The sequence below is a fragment of the Anarhichas minor genome, unplaced genomic scaffold (assembly GCF_050575085.1).
Source record: "Anarhichas minor isolate MPS153535 unplaced genomic scaffold, ASM5057508v1 ptg000123l, whole genome shotgun sequence".
NCBI lineage: Eukaryota > Metazoa > Chordata > Actinopteri > Perciformes > Anarhichadidae > Anarhichas > Anarhichas minor.
The window spans coordinates 878,394-899,445 of NW_027466569.1; the positions used below are offsets into that span (position 1 = coordinate 878,394).

At 44.4% G+C, this 21,052-nt stretch overlaps 2 protein-coding genes across 2 annotated transcripts; one reads left to right on the forward strand and one right to left on the reverse strand.

Moving 5' to 3' along the window:
* Positions 1 to 6,373: 6,373 nt before the first annotated feature.
* On the reverse strand, positions 6,374 to 13,839 carry galr1b (galanin receptor 1b). Its single transcript, XM_076083162.1, has 3 exons — positions 13,067 to 13,839; positions 12,419 to 12,484; positions 6,374 to 7,373 (listed from the first exon to the last, which is right to left on the reverse strand). The coding sequence occupies exons 1-3, from the start codon at positions 13,760 to 13,762 to the stop codon at positions 7,056 to 7,058; spliced, it is 1,080 nt and encodes a 359-aa protein (XP_075939277.1). The 5' UTR covers positions 13,763 to 13,839; the 3' UTR covers positions 6,374 to 7,055.
* A 4,542-nt stretch (positions 13,840 to 18,381) lies between these two features.
* On the forward strand, positions 18,382 to 20,666 carry LOC142940955 (chymotrypsin B-like). The gene is made up of 7 exons (XM_076083160.1): positions 18,382 to 18,433; positions 18,766 to 18,869; positions 18,962 to 19,041; positions 19,531 to 19,612; positions 19,701 to 19,881; positions 20,249 to 20,382; positions 20,505 to 20,666. Exons 1-7 carry the CDS (start codon positions 18,382 to 18,384, stop codon positions 20,664 to 20,666), a joined length of 795 nt encoding a protein of 264 aa, XP_075939275.1.
* The last annotated feature ends 386 nt before the right edge of the window (positions 20,667 to 21,052 follow it).

The window sequence follows — 21,052 nt, forward strand, 5'->3', positions numbered from 1 at the left end:
TCTAGCAACACGTGTCAATTTGTGCTCGTTACATGCAAATGGTCTTTTCAAAATAATCTTTCATCTTGACAGGAAACAACTTAGTTAGGGTTAGCAATCAAAAATCGAAAAGTTTCGGCAACAAAACTACTTCTTAAGGTTTCGGAAAAGATCAGTGTTCAGGTTGAAATAACGACTGAAGTACCAAAGTTATGAGTCTGTCTCAGCTCTGCCACTTCTATCTAGTTTTTATCCACCTCTCACTCACCTAATCAGTGCATTCAGTGCACCTGCCAGTCACACTCACCTCATCAGCTCATTACACTCAACTGCTCACTCTGCCTCCTCCACTATTTAAACCCCTGCCTCACACACACTCACTGCCAGATCGTTCTCTGCTTTCATGCAATACTTTCCCGCATACACCCATGGACTGATTCCCTGTTGCCGACCCTGCCTGTTTCAGACTACCTCGCCTTGCCTCTGCCCTGGTAACTCGCTCAGCCTTCTGTCCTTGACCACGAGAACCTGTCGCTGTTTTCCTGAGAGTATTCTTCCTGTCGTGTGTGTCGAAGAAAATAAAGATTTCAAGTCAAACTATTCCTGGTGTTCGTCGTATAAAGTGAAGACAGCGACAGAAGCAGCCACGCTGTCAGACGAGTATGTGTTGACGCACCGTGGTGACCGCAGGCCTCGGGATGGTGGTCTATACAGAGGGAGTGGTAGTAATTTTCATCCAACCGGAAAACGATGGGAGGAGGGAGTCAATCCTCAGCATGGTAAATCGGAATGGGCTGCAGGACACAGTCCTCGCCGTAATGAACCGGTATGGGCTGCAGGACACAGTCCTCGCCGTGATAAATCAGTATGGGCTGCAGGACACAGTCCTCGCCGTGATGAACCAGTATGGGCTGCGGTATGGGCTGCAGGACACAGTCCTCGCCGTGATAAACCGGTATGGGCTGCAGGACACAGTCCTAGTCGTGATAAACCGGAATGGGCTGCAGGACACAGTCCTCGCCGTGATGAATCGGAGTGGGCTGCATGGAGTCAGCAGCCGGTTGAGGCGAGTGACCTATGCCATTATTGTAAGGGCAGAGGTCATTAGAAGGCTGAATGCCCTGTCAAGTCCAGTGCCAACAGTAGGTTCAGAAGTGAGCGTGTCAAACCTGTCGCACTGGCCGTTACTGTCCGAAAAATAACTCTTGTTATTTCTTCCTGTGTCAGTTCTCTCTGTGATTTTTCTCCCAGTGAGCAGGTGGAACCTGGAGTTGATTGCAGTCTGGAGCAGTCAGATTTATCAACTTTTGTGTCTGATGGCCATGTGTCCCTGGTGGGGAGCGCTGTCAGGGTACCGGTGAAAATACTGAGAGATACGGGGGCCTTGGATTCATTCATTGTGAGTTCTGTGTTGCCTTTCTCACAGGGTACTGATACTGGGGATTGCACTCTGATGCAGGGGATGGGTTTAAAAATGTTGCCTGTCCCAGTGCATACATTGGAGCTTAACTGTGGTTTGGTCCAGGGTGAGGTCGCTATGGGCGTGCGTCCTGCATTACCAATTCGAGGCCTGCACATCATTCTAGGGAACGACCTGGCTGGTAGTCGTGTGTGGGCTGATAGTCCACCACCTCCGGTGGTAACATTTTCTCCCTCTGTTGCAGTGATACCTGCGAGTGTGCAGTGTTTCCCTGATGTTCCTTATGTGGAGACACAGGCTGAGTACGGGGCAGAGTTGGAGCCTGGGTCCACGCTGGGGAGAGATGGCGCAGAGGAGGAGGTGTCCTCTGTGGCTGTTCCGGACTGCTTCCTGCCTGTTTCTGGGAGTGGCCTGGTGGCCGAGCGGAGAGCTGGTCCCTCTCTGAGCCAGCAGATCGAGAAAGTTTTGGCCATTGACGATTGGAGGAGTGTTGCAAATGGTTGCTTGCTTGCGGTGGGATGTCGGGGCAAGGGGTATCTCGCTTCATGTGGTTTAGTGCCATCTGTGGAGTTCCAGAGGGAATTCGGTGTCGTCAGGGCTCAGGATTGTCTTATTTGTCTGGTTACTTTGGTCAACTTCATGTTTGCACATTCTATGAAAATCTTGATGCTTACTGTTTTCTGTGCAGTTCCTGGTCTCCTGTTTTTCTCTCTGCTACTCTTAAAGTTGCTTCTACAGATGCTGTGGTTGCTGGGTGCAGGATGAAGATCAGAGATTGGTAAAGTGACTGGAACGGGTTCAAGTATTACATGTTCAACAGTATTGGTTGTGTAGATTGCCAATAATGTTTCCTCTGTATGGATTCCTGATGGGAACCCTGTTTTTATGGGGGGGGGGGGGGGGGGGGGGGGTGACGACCCTCCTCCTCCCATATACCAGGTGTCCCTGGGTGGTTGCTGATGTCTTGCAGGTGCTGATTGGAGGGTCGTTAGCTGAATGAGCCACACCTAAGCCGGTGTGGTTGTGCCTTTAAAAGATCCTCCTCAGGCCATGTCCACATTACTCCGTTTTTACTCCGTATTTGCTACGTTTACACTGAGCGGCCACACTACGCCGGAGTTTTGGAGCACCCTAAATGGAGGAGTCTGAAAATTCCCCAGAGGTTGGAGGTATTTGAAAACTCCGGGGTTTTGGTTGAGTGTGGACGGTCGGAAACGGATGTGTGTTAGAAAAAATGAGCCCACACCCGTGCTCGCTACTGGATTGGTTATTAGCAGCCATGACGTCTCTGTCCCTGATTCGTCACACTCACTATCACGTGACCCGTACCCGGAAGAAAACAAACAGCCAGGGCGACCAGTAATTAATTTCAACATGGATAACTAATTTTTTACGCAGTAAAAGTCTGCATTTCTGTGGAGGAAGCAGCTGTTATTGGGGCGATTAGCGAGCGCCGTGACCAGCGGCGTCATCAGCAGCCCTATTAAGCGGCCAAGCCAGTTAGCCGTAAATGCTATTCAGAGCTACGAGTTACAACAACAGTTAGTGCCTCGTTGTTTTTAGATTCTAATAAGACATGCTGCTTCGTTTTACTTCTTCCGTTTGGTAGCCTTGAGAGACCTTAGTCTGTAAGTATGTCTGTATGAAGCATGAAAAGATGTACGAAGATATATTATATTCGCTAATGCTAATCGCGGTTAGCATTTCCCCATTGGCGGTAATGTTAAAATTAGCTTAGAAGCTAGCTATTCGGACATGTTACATGATGTTCAGAGCTAGAGTTGTGCCCTAAAAGATGGAGCAATTCCCCCATGCCCTAAAGAATTGATAGAGGGCGAAGATGCTGTCCCTGTTTTTCTGCTGGGTGACCCAGCTTATCCCCTGTGAGAGAGAGAGAGAGAGAGAGAGACCCGCAGCGCTGTAACTACATCTGATAAATAAAACTTCTAAAACTTTCCACGAACTGTCTGTTTGAGTTTATAGAGGAAGATTTTAGAGGAAGATCTTAAGTATCAAATACAACCTTTCATTATTAAAGACTACTTTATTACTCTGTCATATTTTTTTTTTAACTAAGCAAGCAATCCACTTCCTGTTTACACCGTCACGAGCATGCCCAGTGTACGTTAATGGTCACGTGTTGTCCGCCTTCAAAGGCTGCCGTGTGGATGCAGATCAACTTGAGAATGATGCTGAAACTCCCGTGTGGACGGAGATCGAAACGGAGTAGTGTGGATGTAGCATCAGTTGGCAGCCTGGGGGTTCGGGGAGAGGAGATCCTGTCGCCCACCAGCACTAATATCATTCTTTTGGTTGATCTGTTTGTTCTTGTTATTTACCGTTACACACACCCATACATGCACCTCAGGACTGATAACTGACACCAACTTTTATATTGTTAAATTATGTTTGAACAATAAACCTGCTTTTCTTAGCAGCCAGCTTGTTGGTCTTTCTGGTTTGTCTCAGTCACGGAGCCGGGCTGTGACAACAGTCAAACATTAGTACAGTCAGACATTAGTACAGTTAAGTTTACAGACACGTTCCACCTTCACGTGTGGAGGAAACACTGGAGAAGAAGAAGCTGCTCGTGTCCTCCTGTCTGTCCTCCCGTCTGTCCTCCTGTCTGTGTGCTTTTGACCCGAGGACGCCGTCACACCCTCAAGAGTCAGAGTGGCGTCTAAACCAGTCGAACCAGTGGCAGAAACCCAGCCGGTGTTGGAGGAGTCACATGTCAGATAACGTGCTTCTGCTTCCTGTGCACTACATGGTGGTCCCTGAACGTCTCAGGAGATCTCTGTGTCTGTTTGTCTCATTTGTGCCGGTTTAGAAACAAAGGTGTAATCCTTATGTTTGTTTCTGTTCAGCTTCAAACTTCCCCCAAATAATTCAGCTGTTTAATGAATTCTGTGTTTGGACTTTGCAGAAGTGTAAAGTGACTAAGATTATTTACTCAGGTTTAGTTCACATGATGATTGAGGATAACTTTCTTACTTTCTCTGTTTTTTCTCATTTGCTTCCCATAAAACCTTTATAACCCTCGCCCTATTTTTAGGCCTCTGCTCGCAAATTGCATACCCATACTAAAAAGAGTGTATTTCTGCAACTACAAGGTCTATTTGAATAATTTTTGATGTTATAATAAAGGTAACACGTGTGAGATTAGTTCAGATGTGTAAATATCAGTGGATATGTTACTGGTTAAGAGTAACTGAAGATGGCACACAGCTCAAATTGAAAAGTTTCAGGTTCACCTGAAAAAAATCACTTTTATTGTTATTATTTCTTTGAAATGAGGCAGTAGTAAGCCTAAAATCTCTCCCAAATCATAGCACAACATGTCACCAGTCTCTTTTCAAAGTGTGACTTTGATAAAGTGAAGCAGAAGAAAGTTAGAGGTTTTAGTACAGAGAGGTCAGGTGAGGTCAAGCTAAATTATCATTTTGGAACCAGCTGTTCCATTGCAATTTTATATGCTATATCTATATATTTCACTTGTTTTATCACTAATAGTGTTCAATCTATCCAAATACAGCAGTTTGGCTTCATTTTGAGAGACTGAATCCTCTCTGAGCCTGTGAACCATGGATCCATCCTCGTCTGACTGCAGTTTCCCTGTGTGTATGTGGACTTATCTCAGCCTATGATTGGTCGATTTGAGTGAATGAGCCCTCCGAACCGTCATAGTCCATAGAAATGAGCGGGCTTGATTGACAGTCAAAATCAAAACTGCGCCTCGCCGAGCGTAAAAAACGATAAGCCCTGGTGCTTGTTGGCTGTATCTCTGTGATGGTTTCATTGAGAGAAATTCTGAAGATGTCTGGATTCTGTGTCGAATTCTCTTGCTCTGTGATGTATTGGTTGTCCGTGTTAGCCTTTAGCTTTGTGTTGGTATCTCAGAGCGGAGTGCGTAGCTCGCCGAGTCACGGCGAAAAATACGTGATATTGTGGTACATCTTCTATTTGATTATATTAGTTTGTGTATAATTGTGTTTGGAGTGTGTAAAATGGCTTGGATGATATTTTAGCCCAGAATCTCTTTGTTAAGTCGGTATATAACATGTGTGTAACATTCATTATATTCATTTCTGAGAAGTGCATTGTACGACACGCTGTACGCTAAACTTTCTCCGTAGCCCCCCCCCCCCTCGGGTGAGGAAGGTTAAAAAGGTCTAAACCGATAAATCAAGCAGGCAGATATTAATCCATTGCAGAAACGTCATTTTCAGGGTTGAGTCAGGGGTCAGTAACTAACAAGAGTTTGCAGTCCTGAAATGCTAAACGAGGTTTGAGGTCAATTAGAAACAGAACAATTTGTCCACCAGAGAGCACAGACGAGTAGATCTTTACACTGTAAAAGGTGACAATAAGTTTCTATCTGATTCTGAATTCATTAAAAAATAATAATTTCGACATTTGTATCAGGCGGCAACTTCTGCTGCTGAGAAACGAAGCCAATGTGACTCAAAGACTGCAGTTCTTCAAATGAAAAGAGAGTCACTCCTCATAAATAAATACAACTTTACAGCAGAAATAAACATGTTTAAAAAACTGCTTTGGTCTCTGAAGCTAATATCTCCGTTCATGACAACTGTTTATACAACTCACCTGTTAAAATTATATTTAGGATGAAAGTAAGGCATAATTGGGGGCGTGGTCTATTTGATTGACGTGTGTGTGGTCTCATCTAGCTGTCTGTTTTGCTGCGTCAACCGGCCGCCTCACCAACGATCCACCGTTGAACGACTCTTCAGAAACCTTTGGGGGACGTTACAGAGACTATATTTGATACAGTGTAGGATCTGTATCAAGAATGCTTCATGCTTTGTGTTTATATAAAAATACAAACATCATCAGGGACCTAAATCCATCAGGGTGACCACTCTTGTTTCATCCCTGAAATAGCCAGAAAACAAACAAATAGATCATAAAATAACTGAGAGATCTTTATTATTATATACAACGGAAATGAATGAGGGCACCCATTCAATTACATATAAAATATATCCTGAGGCAACAGAAAATACTTTTATACCAACACTTATATATAATATGAATTATATAATTTGGTTGTTGAGTTATTTATTTGTAATCAGTCAGGTTTGGTCCTCTGTATATTTGTTATTAAATGTGTTTTGTGTACAAGTACTTCATTTAATGTAGAATATCAGGAGAGCTTTGAAACTGTCTTCAAACCCTCAATGTCCAGAATGTACGAATGCAATCTTAAAATAAAATTGTTATGCGCTCGTGACGAAAGCAAGCTGTAGCTGTTCAGAGAAAACCATTACATTGAGAAGTTTTTCTTTCACCAGGTGAAACATGGAACACACACACAGATTTGAATATAACACATAATAAAATATATTAAACTCATTACAAATAAAGTGAAACGTATGCTAAACCTCTGTTTCTTTGTGGGTGGAGAATAATTATTAACCTAAATGGTATTGATGGTACTGCAGCTGTATTTGAATGTATTATTTCAATAAAACTATTTTTTTGGACTATCTGAAAAATGCTCGGGCTGATGTTTTGTTTATTTATGAAATCCAGACTCTTCACTTATTAAAGTGTCCTGCAGTTTTCTGCTCAGTTAGTAATTCTGTCAATAATGAACCTCCATTTTCTGTTCAACTAAAGCAAAACGAGTGCCTCATATGTTGGTGGTTGAGTGCGTGGTGGAGAAGTTCTCCATGCGTAAACGAACCACCTTGCCCGTGGGAGGCGGCGGGTACAGGAAGCAGCAGGTGAAGACCTGACGGCAGGCCTTGCGGAAGTTCTCAGACAGGAAGGCGTAGAGGACGGGGTTGACGCAGGAGTTTCCATAAGAGAGGCAGTGAGAAACAATACGAAAAGCGAAGGTGGCCTCATTCAGGGGAAAGGTGCCAAACTCCACCCACATGGCGATGATGTGGTGGGGCATCCAGCAGATGGTGAAGGCGGTGACGACCAGGAGGACAGTCTGAGCCGTCTGCAGGACAACAGAGAAGAAATATCAGTCTGAATCTGAATCTGCAGGGTGTGGTCTCTCCAAACACTGACCGGATACTCCCCAAATACAGTCGGGATACTCCCCAAATACAGTCAGGACACTCCCCAAATACAGTCAGGACACTCCCCAAATATAGTCAGGACACTCCCCAAATTAAGTCAGGATACCCGCTAAATACAGCCAGGACACTCCATAAAAACAGTCAGGACACTCCCCAAATTAAGTCAGGATACCCCCCAAAAACTGCCAGGACACTCCCCAAAAACAGCCAGGACACTCCACAAATGCAATCAGGACACTCCCCAAATATAGTCAGGATACTCCCTAAATACAGTCAGGACACTCCCCAAATATAGTCAGGATACTCCCTAAATACAGTCAGGACACTCCCCAAATATAGTCAGGATACTCCCTAAATACAGTCAGGACACTCCCCCAAAACAGCCAGGACACTCCCCAAATACAATCAGGACACTCCCCAAATACAGTCAGGATACTCCCCAATATAGTCAGGATACTCCCCAAAATCAGTCAGGACACTCCCCAAAATCAGTCAGGACACTCTCCAAAATAAGTCAGGACACTCCCCAAAAACTGCCCTCCTCCTTCCTGCCCACATAAACACAACATCAGTAAACACAAAAACTTCAAAAAAGGAAAATAAAATGTCATAAAAGAATAGAAGAGAAAGAAATCAGTAAAAAGAACAATAAAAATGTAAAGAATGAAGAAACCAAACGTTCCTTTATTGAGTGAGTTTATTCTTTGTGTCTGAATGCAGCTTGGAGTCTGTGGTGTACAAAGAGTTTTCTGTGGTATCCCTGTGACTCATCTCCAGAATCCTCACATCCAGCTTTGACTCCATCATATTTCCACCCACAAACTCTGGACCCGACGGCACCGGTTATGTGTCCAATCTGTGTCCAGATTTATATTTAATCTGTTCAAAAAACAGACTCTTCTCCTACACAGACAGCTGTGACTTCAGGCTCCAAACCTCCACAACAAATGTTTCAAACACTCCAAAGCGAATCCTCCAACTGCTCCGTCTACGCCACGTTACAGAAATGTTATAAAAGAAGGCCTCCTCTGTCACACAGGCATCGACGGACGGCACGAAGGTTTTCATAGTCTAACTGGTACATACATGAAATCAAAGGGGCTGGCAGAGAATCCAAAAGCCAAAGATCAGGTTCAAACAGGCAGGTCAGAAACCAGATTACAGAGACCAGGAAACAAGAGACGAGTCACACCTGTAGAGCAACCGTTCATCAGGGTCACCACAGAACACATTACAAAGAACACATTCAATCAGGTGTGGAGCAGAAAAAGCGATGTGCTTTACTTTGGAAGGGGCCGATCACTATTCTATCTCTTCGTCTTCTCTTCCTCATTTTACAGCAAACCTACAGACCAGAATACACGTCTTCATGCCCAAAGCTTTCATCCACTGAATATGTGATGATCCAGAAGAATATGGGAGAAGTAAAGAAGCAATGTTTTCTATATTTAAAGAGAAATTAGCTTGTTTGTGCAGAAAAAAAAGTGTATTCAAAGAGCCGAGCATCTTATAACAAAAGCATCCGAATCCAAGCCTCACCTTCTTCACTGCATTACATTCATACACTGTATATATGTATATATATATATATATATATATATATATATAATTATATTTAACTGGAAATTTCAGGGCTGATGAGTAATAAGGGAACAAGTGTGTAGGAGGGAAGGGGCCATCCGGGGACCAGGACCTGCAGCAGACTGTGAGGACCTCTAGTGGACGGTTTGAGGACGGTAGTTGAGAGGACAGAGCCAGACCAGCAGAACAAGCAGCTAAACGTCTTCATCATGACACGTCTCTCCTTCTAAAGTGCCCCCCCTCTTCAACTAAACTCCTCCTCACTCTGGTAAAGCCATCAAACACAGAGTCAGCTCAGCTGCCGACAGCATTTCTATTTACCCAAAGTCTCAGGAACAAAACATAAAGTCTGTACTCTATACATATCACCATAACTAGAAAACAAAACAGCTCCTCAGCCAGGCCGCTAGCAGACTTAATCACACACTAAATACAAGTAGAGACACTGAGCGCTCCTCCGTCTCGCCTTTGTTCTCCCACGATGAGGAGATCAGCTCCAACACACACCTGCTCCCAATACTGTCAGCAGGGAGCGGGTGGAGCCACCTGGCAGGGGTGTAGGCCCAGTCCCAGAGTCCCCCATAAGGCCGTAAACCCTGAACCCTCAGGGACTTGCTGACGTCATGCGGTAGATGGTTGAGTGAGAGACTGTGAGGGCTTGAAATGGTGTAAATATGAAAGGACAGCACTTTGCATGTTATGTATATTTGTGGGTATTTATTTTATACTTTTCACTTCCTGATTTGAACGTCTTCCAGGTTCTTTCTTCACAAAATGAGGTCAGTTCAAATAATCTGTTTACTTGTTTTTGTCTAAACAGCTTTAATTAAACTATTCACATAATTCTGACAAATAGCGTGTTAGTAGAAAATATCAGACACAGACAAAGATTCCAGACAACTGTCCACAATTAATATAGAATATAAATGATTAATTAAGGATTGCCACTTTAAGCCTCAGTTAGACTCCCAACCAGGCAAGCAGACGCTTCATGTGTATAACCTGCATTCTCTCTAGTGTCCACCAGGGGGCGACTCCTCTGGTTGTATAGAAGTCTATGAGAAAATGACTCTACTTCTCTCTTGATTTATTACCTCAGTAAACATTGTAAACATGAGTTTATGGTCTCAATCTCTAGTTTCAAGTCTTCTTCAATACAGCATGATGTTCATTTAGTACATTATGGTCCATTTAGAGTCAAACAGACCATAAAGCAGGGGATGCTTTAGGGCGGGGCTACACGGTGATTGACAGGTCTCTACCAGAGACGTATACGGCGTCTCTACGTCACTCCTCCTCAGTCCAGATGTGGTCACTTCCTGTTCACTGGTTGTTAAAGAAACTAGATGGCAACGACCAAAATGCCAAAATGGAGGCTTGAAAACATCCACAAACCAACGAGAGCGTCTACGTCCTCTTCTTATAGACACGACTTCTGTTTCTACTGTCTTGGAGGACGTTCCATTGTGAGAGACTTGTGTCGTCATGTGTGTACATATACAAGCATGGTAGTATATTATTTGACCTTTTTTTAATCCCTGATTGCTCCACAGGTCTGATTATAAAGTCTCACCTGATGAACTCTCACCTGTGTTCAGCTTCAGATAAACTGAGTGATATTTGATATCTCTGCACCTCGATCTCACCTTCGTTATTAAGGTTGTGTTTTATATGATTTGGCTGCTCAATAAACAACCATAAAAACCTTCACGAGTCTCTGGAGGAGAACTCATTTACAGGTTATGAACACAAACATCAGTGTTGTAAAAGTATTAATAACTAAAGTATTAAGACATGTCCGCTGTGGACGTTACTCCCTCTGATGACTCTGAGGGAATCTCCTCTATTCAGTCCTGTTGTCTAAATATTTACCCAGCAGCCTTTGTTCTGTGATCAGCTGTAACAGGACGTCTGCACACTGTCAACCAGGGAGGCCTCTGGAGCCCTCAGTGAGGCCCGCCAGCCAGCTGTCACCTGGAGGTCCATGGTACTACGATACCACCAATAGTACTACCATACCACCAATACTACTACCATACCACCAATAGTACTACGATTCAGACTACAAAGGAGCCATCCATGGTACTACGATACCACCAATAGTACTACGATACCACCAACAGTACTACGATTCAGAGTACAAAGGAGCCGTCCATAGTACTACGATACCACCAATAGTACTACGATTCAGAGTACAAAGGACCCGTCCATAGTACTACGATACCACCAATAGTACTACGATTCAGAGTACAAAGGAGCCGTCCATAGTACTACGATAGCACCAATAGTACTACCATACCAACAATAGTACTACCATACCACCAATAGTACTACCATTCAGATCAAGTTTCTGATCATTCAGAAAACCCTCACACCAGTACACTGTGAGGACACCTGGACAGCTCTGACTAAACATCTGTCTGTCTCTGCGGTGATGCTGCTACTCAAATGAGATTTAAATGAGTTTAAATCAGGTAAAGAATATAAACCAGGTTAAAGAAGATGAAACCAGGTTAGACCACATTAAACCAGGTTAATGGTTCAAACTGTCACGATCAGGCTTTGCCTTCTGTGTTCTGTGTCTTTGTGTAGCTCCACCCTCCTCACTCTACCTGTCAGTCACTCCCTCAGCATCAGTCTAACTCCCTTCACCTGCCTCTGATCACTAATCAAACACTCCCTCATCAGCACAACTCTCCTCACTGTTCAAGCCACTATTTAAACCCCTGTCTCTCAGTCACTCTTTGCCAGATCATTGTCATGTCTACCCGCCCATTCGGCTCGTCCCGTTCGGCTCGTCCCGGTCCCGGTTTCCCACGTCTGCCTACCCTGCCTCGTCCTGCTGGATTTCCCCCCTCGTCTCTTGTCTCGTCCGTGGATTCCCTGTGTGTTCCTGTAAGTTCCTGTTCTGATTTAAGTATTCATTAAATACCTGCTTCACTCTACTTCTGGTCTGGTCTGCGTTTGAGTCCTCCACCACACCCCGTGACACAAACCAGATTACACCAGGTTATTGTAGTTTAAACCAGATTACACCAGGTTAAAGGAGGTTTTGTTAGGTTAAACCGGTTTAAAGGAGTTGGACTCTTTTGTTAAAAAAGTTGGACCTGGTTGAATGAGATTAAAGGAGTTTAAACCAGGTTAATATACCAGGTTATAAGAGCTTAAAACAGATTAAACTGGTGTACCATCTTAAACCCTTTCTGGCAGAAAGCGCTGAAGAAGCTGCTCATGAGTTCTTGTCACTCTGAAGATCCACAAGATCACACTGACCGTTAGACTTCATCTTCATCAACATCAACAGCACAAACTGCACAGCAACAAACAGCAGCAGAGAGGAGGAAGATGAGGAGAAGGATGAAAAGGAGGAGGAGGAGTGCACCTTTCGTTTGGAGCGCTCAGACTTCCTGGACATGTTCTTCATCTTTTTATGAAGATGAAACAAAACCTGAAAACAAAAAAAAAATCAACTGTTTTTGGCCCCACGGCATCACGTGACCTGGACGTTGTGGTTCTATTGTTCTATTGTCGGGGTTCTTCCTCAGGGTTTGGGTTGAACTGAAGTCCAGAGAGCCTGAATGTCTCACAGGAGGAGGTCACGCATGCCTTCACAATAAGAGCTCTGGGACACGAGGCACTTCAGAGGACTTTTATTCTTATATTCTAACACATGTAGAGCAGAAGAAACATCCGGGATTTATTTTAGGAATAAAGCCCTCAACAGGTGTCGCCATGGAGACAGAGCACCGACATACCATTTGTCAACAACATTTGTCATTTAATATTTCCGATCATTTCCTCTGTTGGAAAGAAATGCAAGAAAATGTAAGAACAAATAATCAAGTTTTGGGGAAATGTGTTTTATTTTGAAACTTCACCCCTGTTTGTCGCTGTTGGTCTCCGCGCGCTTGCAGCATGTTTTTACGCACAGTTTTTATGAGCTTCAGGACTTTGTGCGCGCCCTTTGGTCCCTCTGCCTGTTATGAATGCGTGTTCTACAGTGAAACGTGATCCTGCTCAGTGAACTGACCTTAGAGTAGCAGCAGCTGATGAGCAGCAGCGGCAGCAGGTATCCGATCAGCAGGATGGTCACCTTGTACGTGTGTTTGGAGGCTCCGGACCACGTCTCCCAGCAGAAGGTGCTGTTGGGGGCGCTGGGGTGGTTGGTTAGGACCTGATGCTGGGCCACCGGCACCGAGCACACCAGGGACAGCGTCCAGATGACGCACACTCCAGCCAGCGCGTTCCTGCGGCTCCGGACGCACGGGGACTTCTTGGAGAGCACCACGGCGATGTAGCGGTCCACGGACATGGCCACGAGCGTGAAGATGCTCACCAGCATGCTGACGGTGGAGAAGTAGTGTCCGAATTTACAGAGGACGGCTCCGAACACCCACTCCGGCAGAGAGTAGATGGTGGCCTGGAAGGGGACGCAGAAGAGGAGGAAGCTGAGGTCCGCCACGCTCAGATTCAGGATGAAGATGTTGGTCGGGCTGCTGGAGCGCCTCCCCCCTCCTCGCCCGCCAAGTCCCCCGGTGACGCCGTACGTCACCTTCCCGATCACCACCATCACCAGAGAGTTCCCCACCATCCCCACCACAAAGATCAGCCCGAACACCACCGGCACGACCGCCGCCTCCGGCCCGGAACCGTCGCTCTCGGCCTCGGACCGGTTCGACTCCAGGAGTTCAGTCCAGCCGAAGGAGTTGTTTCCCGGCAGCAGCATGTTGCAGCTCCGCAGGGGAAGCTGGGTGGAGGAGCTGAAGAAGACCGCGACTGACTGCCTGAAAGACCAGGTCCATGATCCGGATCAGACACGCTGTCAACGGAGTCCGGACCCCACAAGCTGCTGGGGACGCGTCAAGTTGACGGAAGTATGGTGCAATGTTTCCTGTCGAGGGATTTCAAAATAAAACATTGATCGTTATTATTCAGACTGTCAATTAAATAAGAAACCAGAACATGAAATACATTAATGAGTGGATTTTAAATTAAAATGTTCATCAAATAATGGTTCAGTTACAAGTTACAGCAGTTATAAAAGTTAATAGAACAGTGAGTAGTTAGTACTTAGTAGTTACAACGGTTGCCACAGTTGGTATGGCTTGTAGTTACTATTTACTACAGTTAGTAGTTATTAGTTACAACAGGTCGTACAGTCACTTCAGGATGTTAACGTGTGTACGATATCAGACGTGTTAAAGATAACAGAAGGTGATTGGACGAACTGTTTAAAGACAATAGAGTTAATTTCCCCTCTGATGATTTATGATATCTAATATTAATAATATGTTCATGACTGTGTGTTGTTCATGTAAGTGGACTGTGTGTCTGTGTTCTTTACCGAGTGTTAAATAATAGAACATAAGATCTCTGTGAAGCTCTTGAGTCTTCTGAACATTGTTACTGTAACTCACTTCAAATGAATCATTACTAATGATTTGAGTCCCTTCATGACTCCTGATCATTGGTTTGGATCACGTGATGTTTAGTGTAGAATCAGAGCCGGCGGGAAATTGGCAAAGATTCCCTTGAATGATTCCGACCTCATCCTAAAGGAACCTTTGAATCAAACAAACTGTAAAAAGTCACAAAATAGAATCTATTGGTTTCGTGTTCAGGGAAACAAACTGTCTTTTGTTTTAAGTACAGAACAACTTTACGTTTAAGGATGTCAGAACAAAGTCAGGTTTAGGCAACAAAACCACAACAACACTTTGGGACACAAGTTGTCTAACACCGTCTCGTGGTTGAAACTGGTGTTTGTTGGAGCCATCAGACCCCCCCCCCCACCCCACCATGAGTGTTGTCTGTCGATATTCACTTGGTCTGACCGTTGCTCCGTCCTGAGGATGTTTCATTTGAGTGTCGTCCACGACTAAAGCTGCTAAAAGACTTTCCATTGGCATGGACACCACCTGTCCCTGTACACAAGACCAAAAGAGTTCAAGACTATTTCCTGACCTGCCGTGATACTGAGCTGCTTTTGAAACGTTTTAACAAGATGTCTTGTCTCACACCCAGACTTACCTGCAGCTGGTTCCAGTGAGGTGAGGCCACTGTTCACTGGAGTCGGGCAGCAGGCGGCAGCTTGCTGAGAAGTCGGCGCTTTCTTTTGTTTCAATCTAATTTACTGTTACTGGGTTTCATCTTTTTACTTTGTTTCAGTAAATTTATTGTTAATAAATGTTTCTTGCATTACTCCGGATCATCTAATTGGTTCTTTTGAGTTTTCCGGTGACAAACCGCCTCTCGACCTTTATGTTGGGCGGCAGCAGTGAACACACCATCTGTTGACCACTTGTTTCGACTTCTGATTAATTGTTAGTTCAGAGATCGGCCTTCTTCTTCTCTCACATTCATTTCTACACTTCCTGAAACAAAGGAAACTTCTGAACAAATTAAATTAGTGAGAGAAAAATGAGACTAACGCGCTTTAATGAGCAGCTGGAAACAAACTGAGAGTCACGACGTTTTAGAACATTTAAATTTTCAGACAGCTGAACTAAGTCTGAATCAAACAATGAGTTAGTAGATTACTGAGTTCAGCAGCAAAGATTCATACAAAGAGAACCTGCAGCCAGTAAACTGCATCAGACACCACCTGTCTCACACTGACCAATCACCGTACGCTGTAGATAAGATGGGGACGGAGCGCCCATTGGTTTGTGAACTGATGTTTTATATCCTCGAGTTTGGTCGTCGCCATCTTGTTTTTTTGCAACCAGAAGAGAAACGAGAGGGCGGAGCTACAACCAAGCGCTGAATAAAACATTTAGGCGACCAAAATGTTACAATTAACTTTGAAGAAGTGAAAACACACCGTGACAGAGTTAAAGATTTAAGACGAACCCGGACAACTACCAGACCGGACAACAGCGTAGTAGAGACCTGTCAATCACCGTGTAGCCCCGCCCTAAAGCATCCCCTGCTTTATGGTCTGTTTGACTCTAAATGGACCATAATGTACTAAATGAACATCATGCTGTATTGAAGAAGACTTGAAACTAGAGATTGAGACCATAAACTCATGTTTACAATGTTTACTGAGGTAATAAATCAAGAGAGAAGTAGAGTCATTTTCTCATAGACTTCTATACAACCAGAGGAGTCGCCCCCTGCTGGACACGAGAGAGAATGCAGGTTGAGACATGAAGCACTGGATTCACTTTACATAATCGGAGGTTGCTGCCTGCCAATCACTGAGCTCCTCTACCTGCTTCACACTTACCAATCATTAACCAGCTGCAGGGGGACGTGGCGGCCTGTCAGCTGCAGAGATTCCCACAAAGTGTCCCAGTTGTTGTTCAAAGGTTTTTCTGAACCAGGTCCCTCCCCCTGTTAAAAATTAACAAATTGCCCAATACTGTAAGCGCTGTTAGCACCATTAGCTGTTAGCACCATTAGCTGCTAGCACCGGCTCAGCTGTCGCCATGTTGAGTGAGAGCGGAGTCACTAGACTCTGAATTAACACCTTTAAAGAAACTTGAAGCTTCATTAACTTCTGTGCTTCACACGTTATGTTTCCATGTTTCTGTGAATCTTTATGTCTCATGTGGTTTAATCATCAAACACAACCAGCTTCAGTGTTTCTCATCCCAGCTCGTCACATTCTGATACAGCAGGCAGACCGCAGAATGAAACTGTGAAGCTCATACGTTCTCAGTAAACGCTGTAAATTCAAACACAACCTCTGATTTCAACGTATCCTCAACAGTTCGTCTGACATCTCACTGACACTTTAACACTCAGTTTCCGTGTTTTCCTAGAAAAGTCCAGCAACACACGTCAATTTCATCTTGATACATGAATACAGTCTATTCAAAATAAACTTCCTTATTCACAGGGAATTACTAGTGAGGATTATTTTGATTATATATAAATACATAAAACCATGTGTGTGTTAATGTGTGCCATGCTGACACACGTTCACTGATACACTCTGTACAGTCAGCATATATATATATATATATATATATATATGTATGTGTATATATATGTGTATATATGTGTATAATATTAGACTCTTTAAAGATTTAAACTACAAACATTTCATACAAAGAACATCAGTGTGTTTTAATCTAAAGAAAGATGAGTTTATCTCTGTTGTCATGAAATATGACTTCAATATGAAACATTGTTGGATGTGTGCAGCTTCATTAAAGGTGTTCTTCTGGTTACAGACTGATCTTTATAATATATAATAATGTAAAAGACAACGAGAGACCTGGTGGCAGATTAAATCTCACAATGAGAGTCACATTAAAACCCACCAGATGTTCAGAGACCACATCAGGACCGGATCCACCAGCTGGACCTGAGGAGTGACATTACATTAAATTACACTACATTATTACATTACATTACATTAAATGACATGACATGACATGACAGTACTTTACATTACATTACAGTACATTATTACATTACAGTCATTCAGCAGACGCTTCTATCCAAAGCGAGTTACAATAAGAGTATATTCAGCATAGACAGTGTGACCACAGCTGATGTGTGTTTAGAGTCCCAATAGATCTGTTGACTTTTCCTCACGATATTATCTGAGTCTCAGCTGAGGAAATACGTTAAATACGTTAAATACGTTATAAATGCTTACTTGTTGAGCCGTAATGTTACATTAGTAATGACAGTATTTATTACACTTTTACACATCGTCACACATTCAACATATTACCATAAAATATACTATCATCTGTATAAAATCTATTTAATATTAATATTAATATTAGTAGTAGTATTTATTATATTATTATTATTATTAACCACAGCATTTATAGTTTAGAATTATCTCATCAATTTTTATTTGTGCAGTTTAATGAGTAATATGCTGATTCCCTGTTATTATTATTATTATTATTCTAACAGTTGGTATTATTATTATAATCATTATTATTATACAAGTCATGTTTTGTCAGTGTTATTTTATTTTTGGTAAACATAATTCAAATGTATTCTTTTATTTCTTGGACCTTGTGTAGTGTCGGCACATTATGTTTGTGACAGATCTGAGATCTGAATTAAAATAAAGTTGAGATGGAATCCACATGTGCTGACTGGTGTGTGTGTGTGTGTGTGTGTGTGTGTGTGTGTGTGTGTGTGTGTGTGTGTGTGTGTGTGTGTGTGTGTGTGTGAGCTGCAGTCGTCAGCAGCCAATCAGAGAGCTGGATTTCGGGGCGTGTGACCCGTGAGAACGTCGCTGTCGCCTCTGGTCTGATAACCAGCTGGATGAACCACCGAGCGCTCTGATTGGCCGAGGCCCGGCAGACTTCAGGGATAAAAGAGCAGCTCGGTCCTCCAGCACATCACTTCATCTTCTTCATCGTCACCATGGCCTTCCTCTGGATCGTTTCCTGCCTCGCCTTCGTCAGCGCCGCCTACGGTGAGAAAACCACTCTTTAGACTTTTAGAAAATGACTCGTCTGTGAATTCTGATTCAAAATTTACTGAAGAACTCAGAACATTAATATTTGAGTCTGTAAAAACATCAGCAGAAGAAGAAGCGAGTGTTTGGTCGTGACTCTCTGATGATAAACATGAGATTATTCTTTAGGATCAAATATAAAACTACAGTTGATGGAAGTTGCAGCTCTGAATGAAACTCCAGCTGCAGTCTGATCTCTTACATCAGAAGCAGTTTGGCCTCTTAGTCGTTCGTGAGGTTAAAAGAGCAGAAAGGTCCTTTTTAAAGTCCGTCACCTGTCGTCCAATCAGGCTGCGGCATCCCCAACATCACCCCCCAGGTGACCAGCCACGCCCGCATCGTCAACGGCGAGGAGGCGGTGCCTCACTCCTGGCCCTGGCAGGTGTCCCTGCAGGTGAGTCCGCTGACACTCCTCTGTTTCTTCTTCTCCTTCTTTGAATTATTAATATTCCATCTTTTCTTCTTCCTGTTTTTTTTGTCTCTCAGCAATCCAACGGTTTCCACTTCTGTGGAGGATCTCTGATCAACGAGAACTGGGTGGTGACCGCCGCTCACTGCAACGTCAGGTCAGTCTGACTCACTGTCCTACTTCCTGTCTGACTTCCTGTCTGACTTCCTGTCTGACTTCTTGTCTGACTTCCTGTCCTACTTCCTGTCCTACTTCCTGTCTGACTTCCTGTCTGCGTCTCATCGGTTTCTACTGAAGACGGGAATCTTTAAAAACCACAAAACATATCAAATTCATCAGTGATTCTCTGTAGTTTTTATTTAACTATTTTCAGCGGCGGATGAATCCACATGTGGTGCTCTAGTGAGTGTTTGTATGTCGGATTGAGTCAGAATGAACTACAGTGTGATGATGATGATGAAGATGATGATGAAGGAAGGACAGTGAGGCTCATTGATCAGTTTTAATGATATCAGGATACTTGAGTCTGAACGTCATGAAATATAAAGAACATCACCTTACGACGGTTTTTACACCATTGAAGTAAACTGGATGTTTGTTTTGAGTGTACTGGCCCTTTAAATAAGTACTTCCTGTTTCCTGTTAGGACCTACCACGTTGTGATCGCTGGAGAACACAATAAGGGCTCCGGCTCCAACGAGGTCGTCCAGCGTCTGAAGCCCTCCAAGGTGAGAAACCCCCCCCCCCCCCCCCCCCCCACCCCCCACCCCCCACACACACACCACCACCACTGACCCCTCCCCCTCCCTTCCACAGGTGTTCACCCACCCCAAGTGGAACCCCAGCACCATCAGCAACGACATCACCCTCATCAAGCTGGCCTCCCCCGCCCGCCTGGGCACCAACGTGTCCCCCGTCTGCCTCGCCGAGTCCACCGACAACTTCCCCGCCGGCATGGCCTGCGTGACCAGCGGATGGGGTCTGATGCGCTACAACGGTGAGATATGAGGTCTAGAGCTGGTCACGGGCACGTGAACCCATGCTACGCTCTTAAGAGGCTAAAGACAGAAAGGCTCGCTCATCGGCTCCTAATTGGTTGCTAAAGGTTTGGCGTCAAATTTAATTTGATTAGTTGAATAATAGTAATAATAATAATAATAATAATAATAATAAGATAACCAACACAACACATCCTCAAACAGTTCTCTGCAGTTTTCATTAAAGAGGCCTTTTTGGTCTGAAATGAATTATTTCTTCGACTCTGCAACAACCATGCTTTTACTCTGAAAGGGAAGGAGGATATGTGTCTGATTGTGTGTGTGTGTGTGTGTGTGTGCGTGTGCGTGTGTGTGTGTGTCCCACAGCTCCCAGTACTCCCAACAAGCTGCAGCAGGCGGCCCTCCCCCTGCTGTCCAACGAGCAGTGCAAGAGACACTGGGGCAGCAGCATCTCCGACGTGATGATCTGTGGAGGAGGAGCTGGAGCCACTTCCTGCATGGTGAGGCCCCGCCCACCACCTGTCTCTCACCTGTCTCTCACCTGTCTCTCACCTGTCTCACCTGTCTCTCACCTGTCTCACTCAGATGTGTGTTAATAGATTTTGTTGTTGTTGTGTTTCAGGGCGACTCTGGCGGTCCTCTGGTCTGCCAGCAGAACGACGCCTGGACTCTGGTCGGTATCGTCTCCTGGGGAAGCAGCCGTTGCTCCACCTCCATACCTGCCGTCTACGCCCGCGTCACCGAGCTCCGTGGCTGGGTCGACCAGATCCTCACCGCCAACTAAAAACCCCCCCAAACCCCTCCACCTCCACTCCACGAGTGTGTGGACAGTGGATGAAAATAAAAACACTGAACATCACTGATTGTGTTGGTCGTTTTGATTTGTTTCAACATGCTGCTAGATCACAGCACAATGCATGCTGGGTAGATTTCTGTCCGACTCACTCTGACGGCGTGAAAACCTAAAACAGGTGGAGGGTTTGAGCACCTCCAGCTGTTAGCTTAACGTTAGCTTAGCGAGGCTTCAGCAGAGAGCAGATCTAATCACAGGGTCGCTGGTTTGATCCCCGGCTCCTCCCGTGGAAAAAACACTGAACCCCAGACTGATGGTCAGACCTGCATGTGTGTGTGTGTGTGTGTGTGTGTGTTGAACTTTATATCATAGACTGT

Bases quoted from the DNA above. Each gene is read 5' to 3' on its own strand.
- galr1b (XM_076083162.1), bottom strand. From the start codon at position 13,762: ATGCTGCTGCCGGGAAACAACTCCTTCGGCTGGACTGAACTCCTGGAG. The intron at 12,485-13,066 runs GTCAGTTCACTG...TTTTGTTTTCAG, and splicing joins TCAGCTGCTGCTACTCTAAG to GTTTTGTTTCATCTTCATAA. The intron at 7,374-12,418 runs GTGCACTCCTCC...GTTGTCCTGCAG, and splicing joins CTGAGCGCTCCAAACGAAAG to ACGGCTCAGACTGTCCTCCT.
- LOC142940955 (XM_076083160.1), top strand. From the start codon at position 18,382: ATGGCCTTCCTCTGGATCGTTTCCTGCCTCGCCTTCGTCAGCGCCGCC. The intron at 19,042-19,530 runs GTCAGTCTGACT...GTTTCCTGTTAG, and splicing joins GCCGCTCACTGCAACGTCAG to GACCTACCACGTTGTGATCG. The intron at 19,882-20,248 runs GTGAGATATGAG...TGTGTCCCACAG, and splicing joins GGGTCTGATGCGCTACAACG to CTCCCAGTACTCCCAACAAG.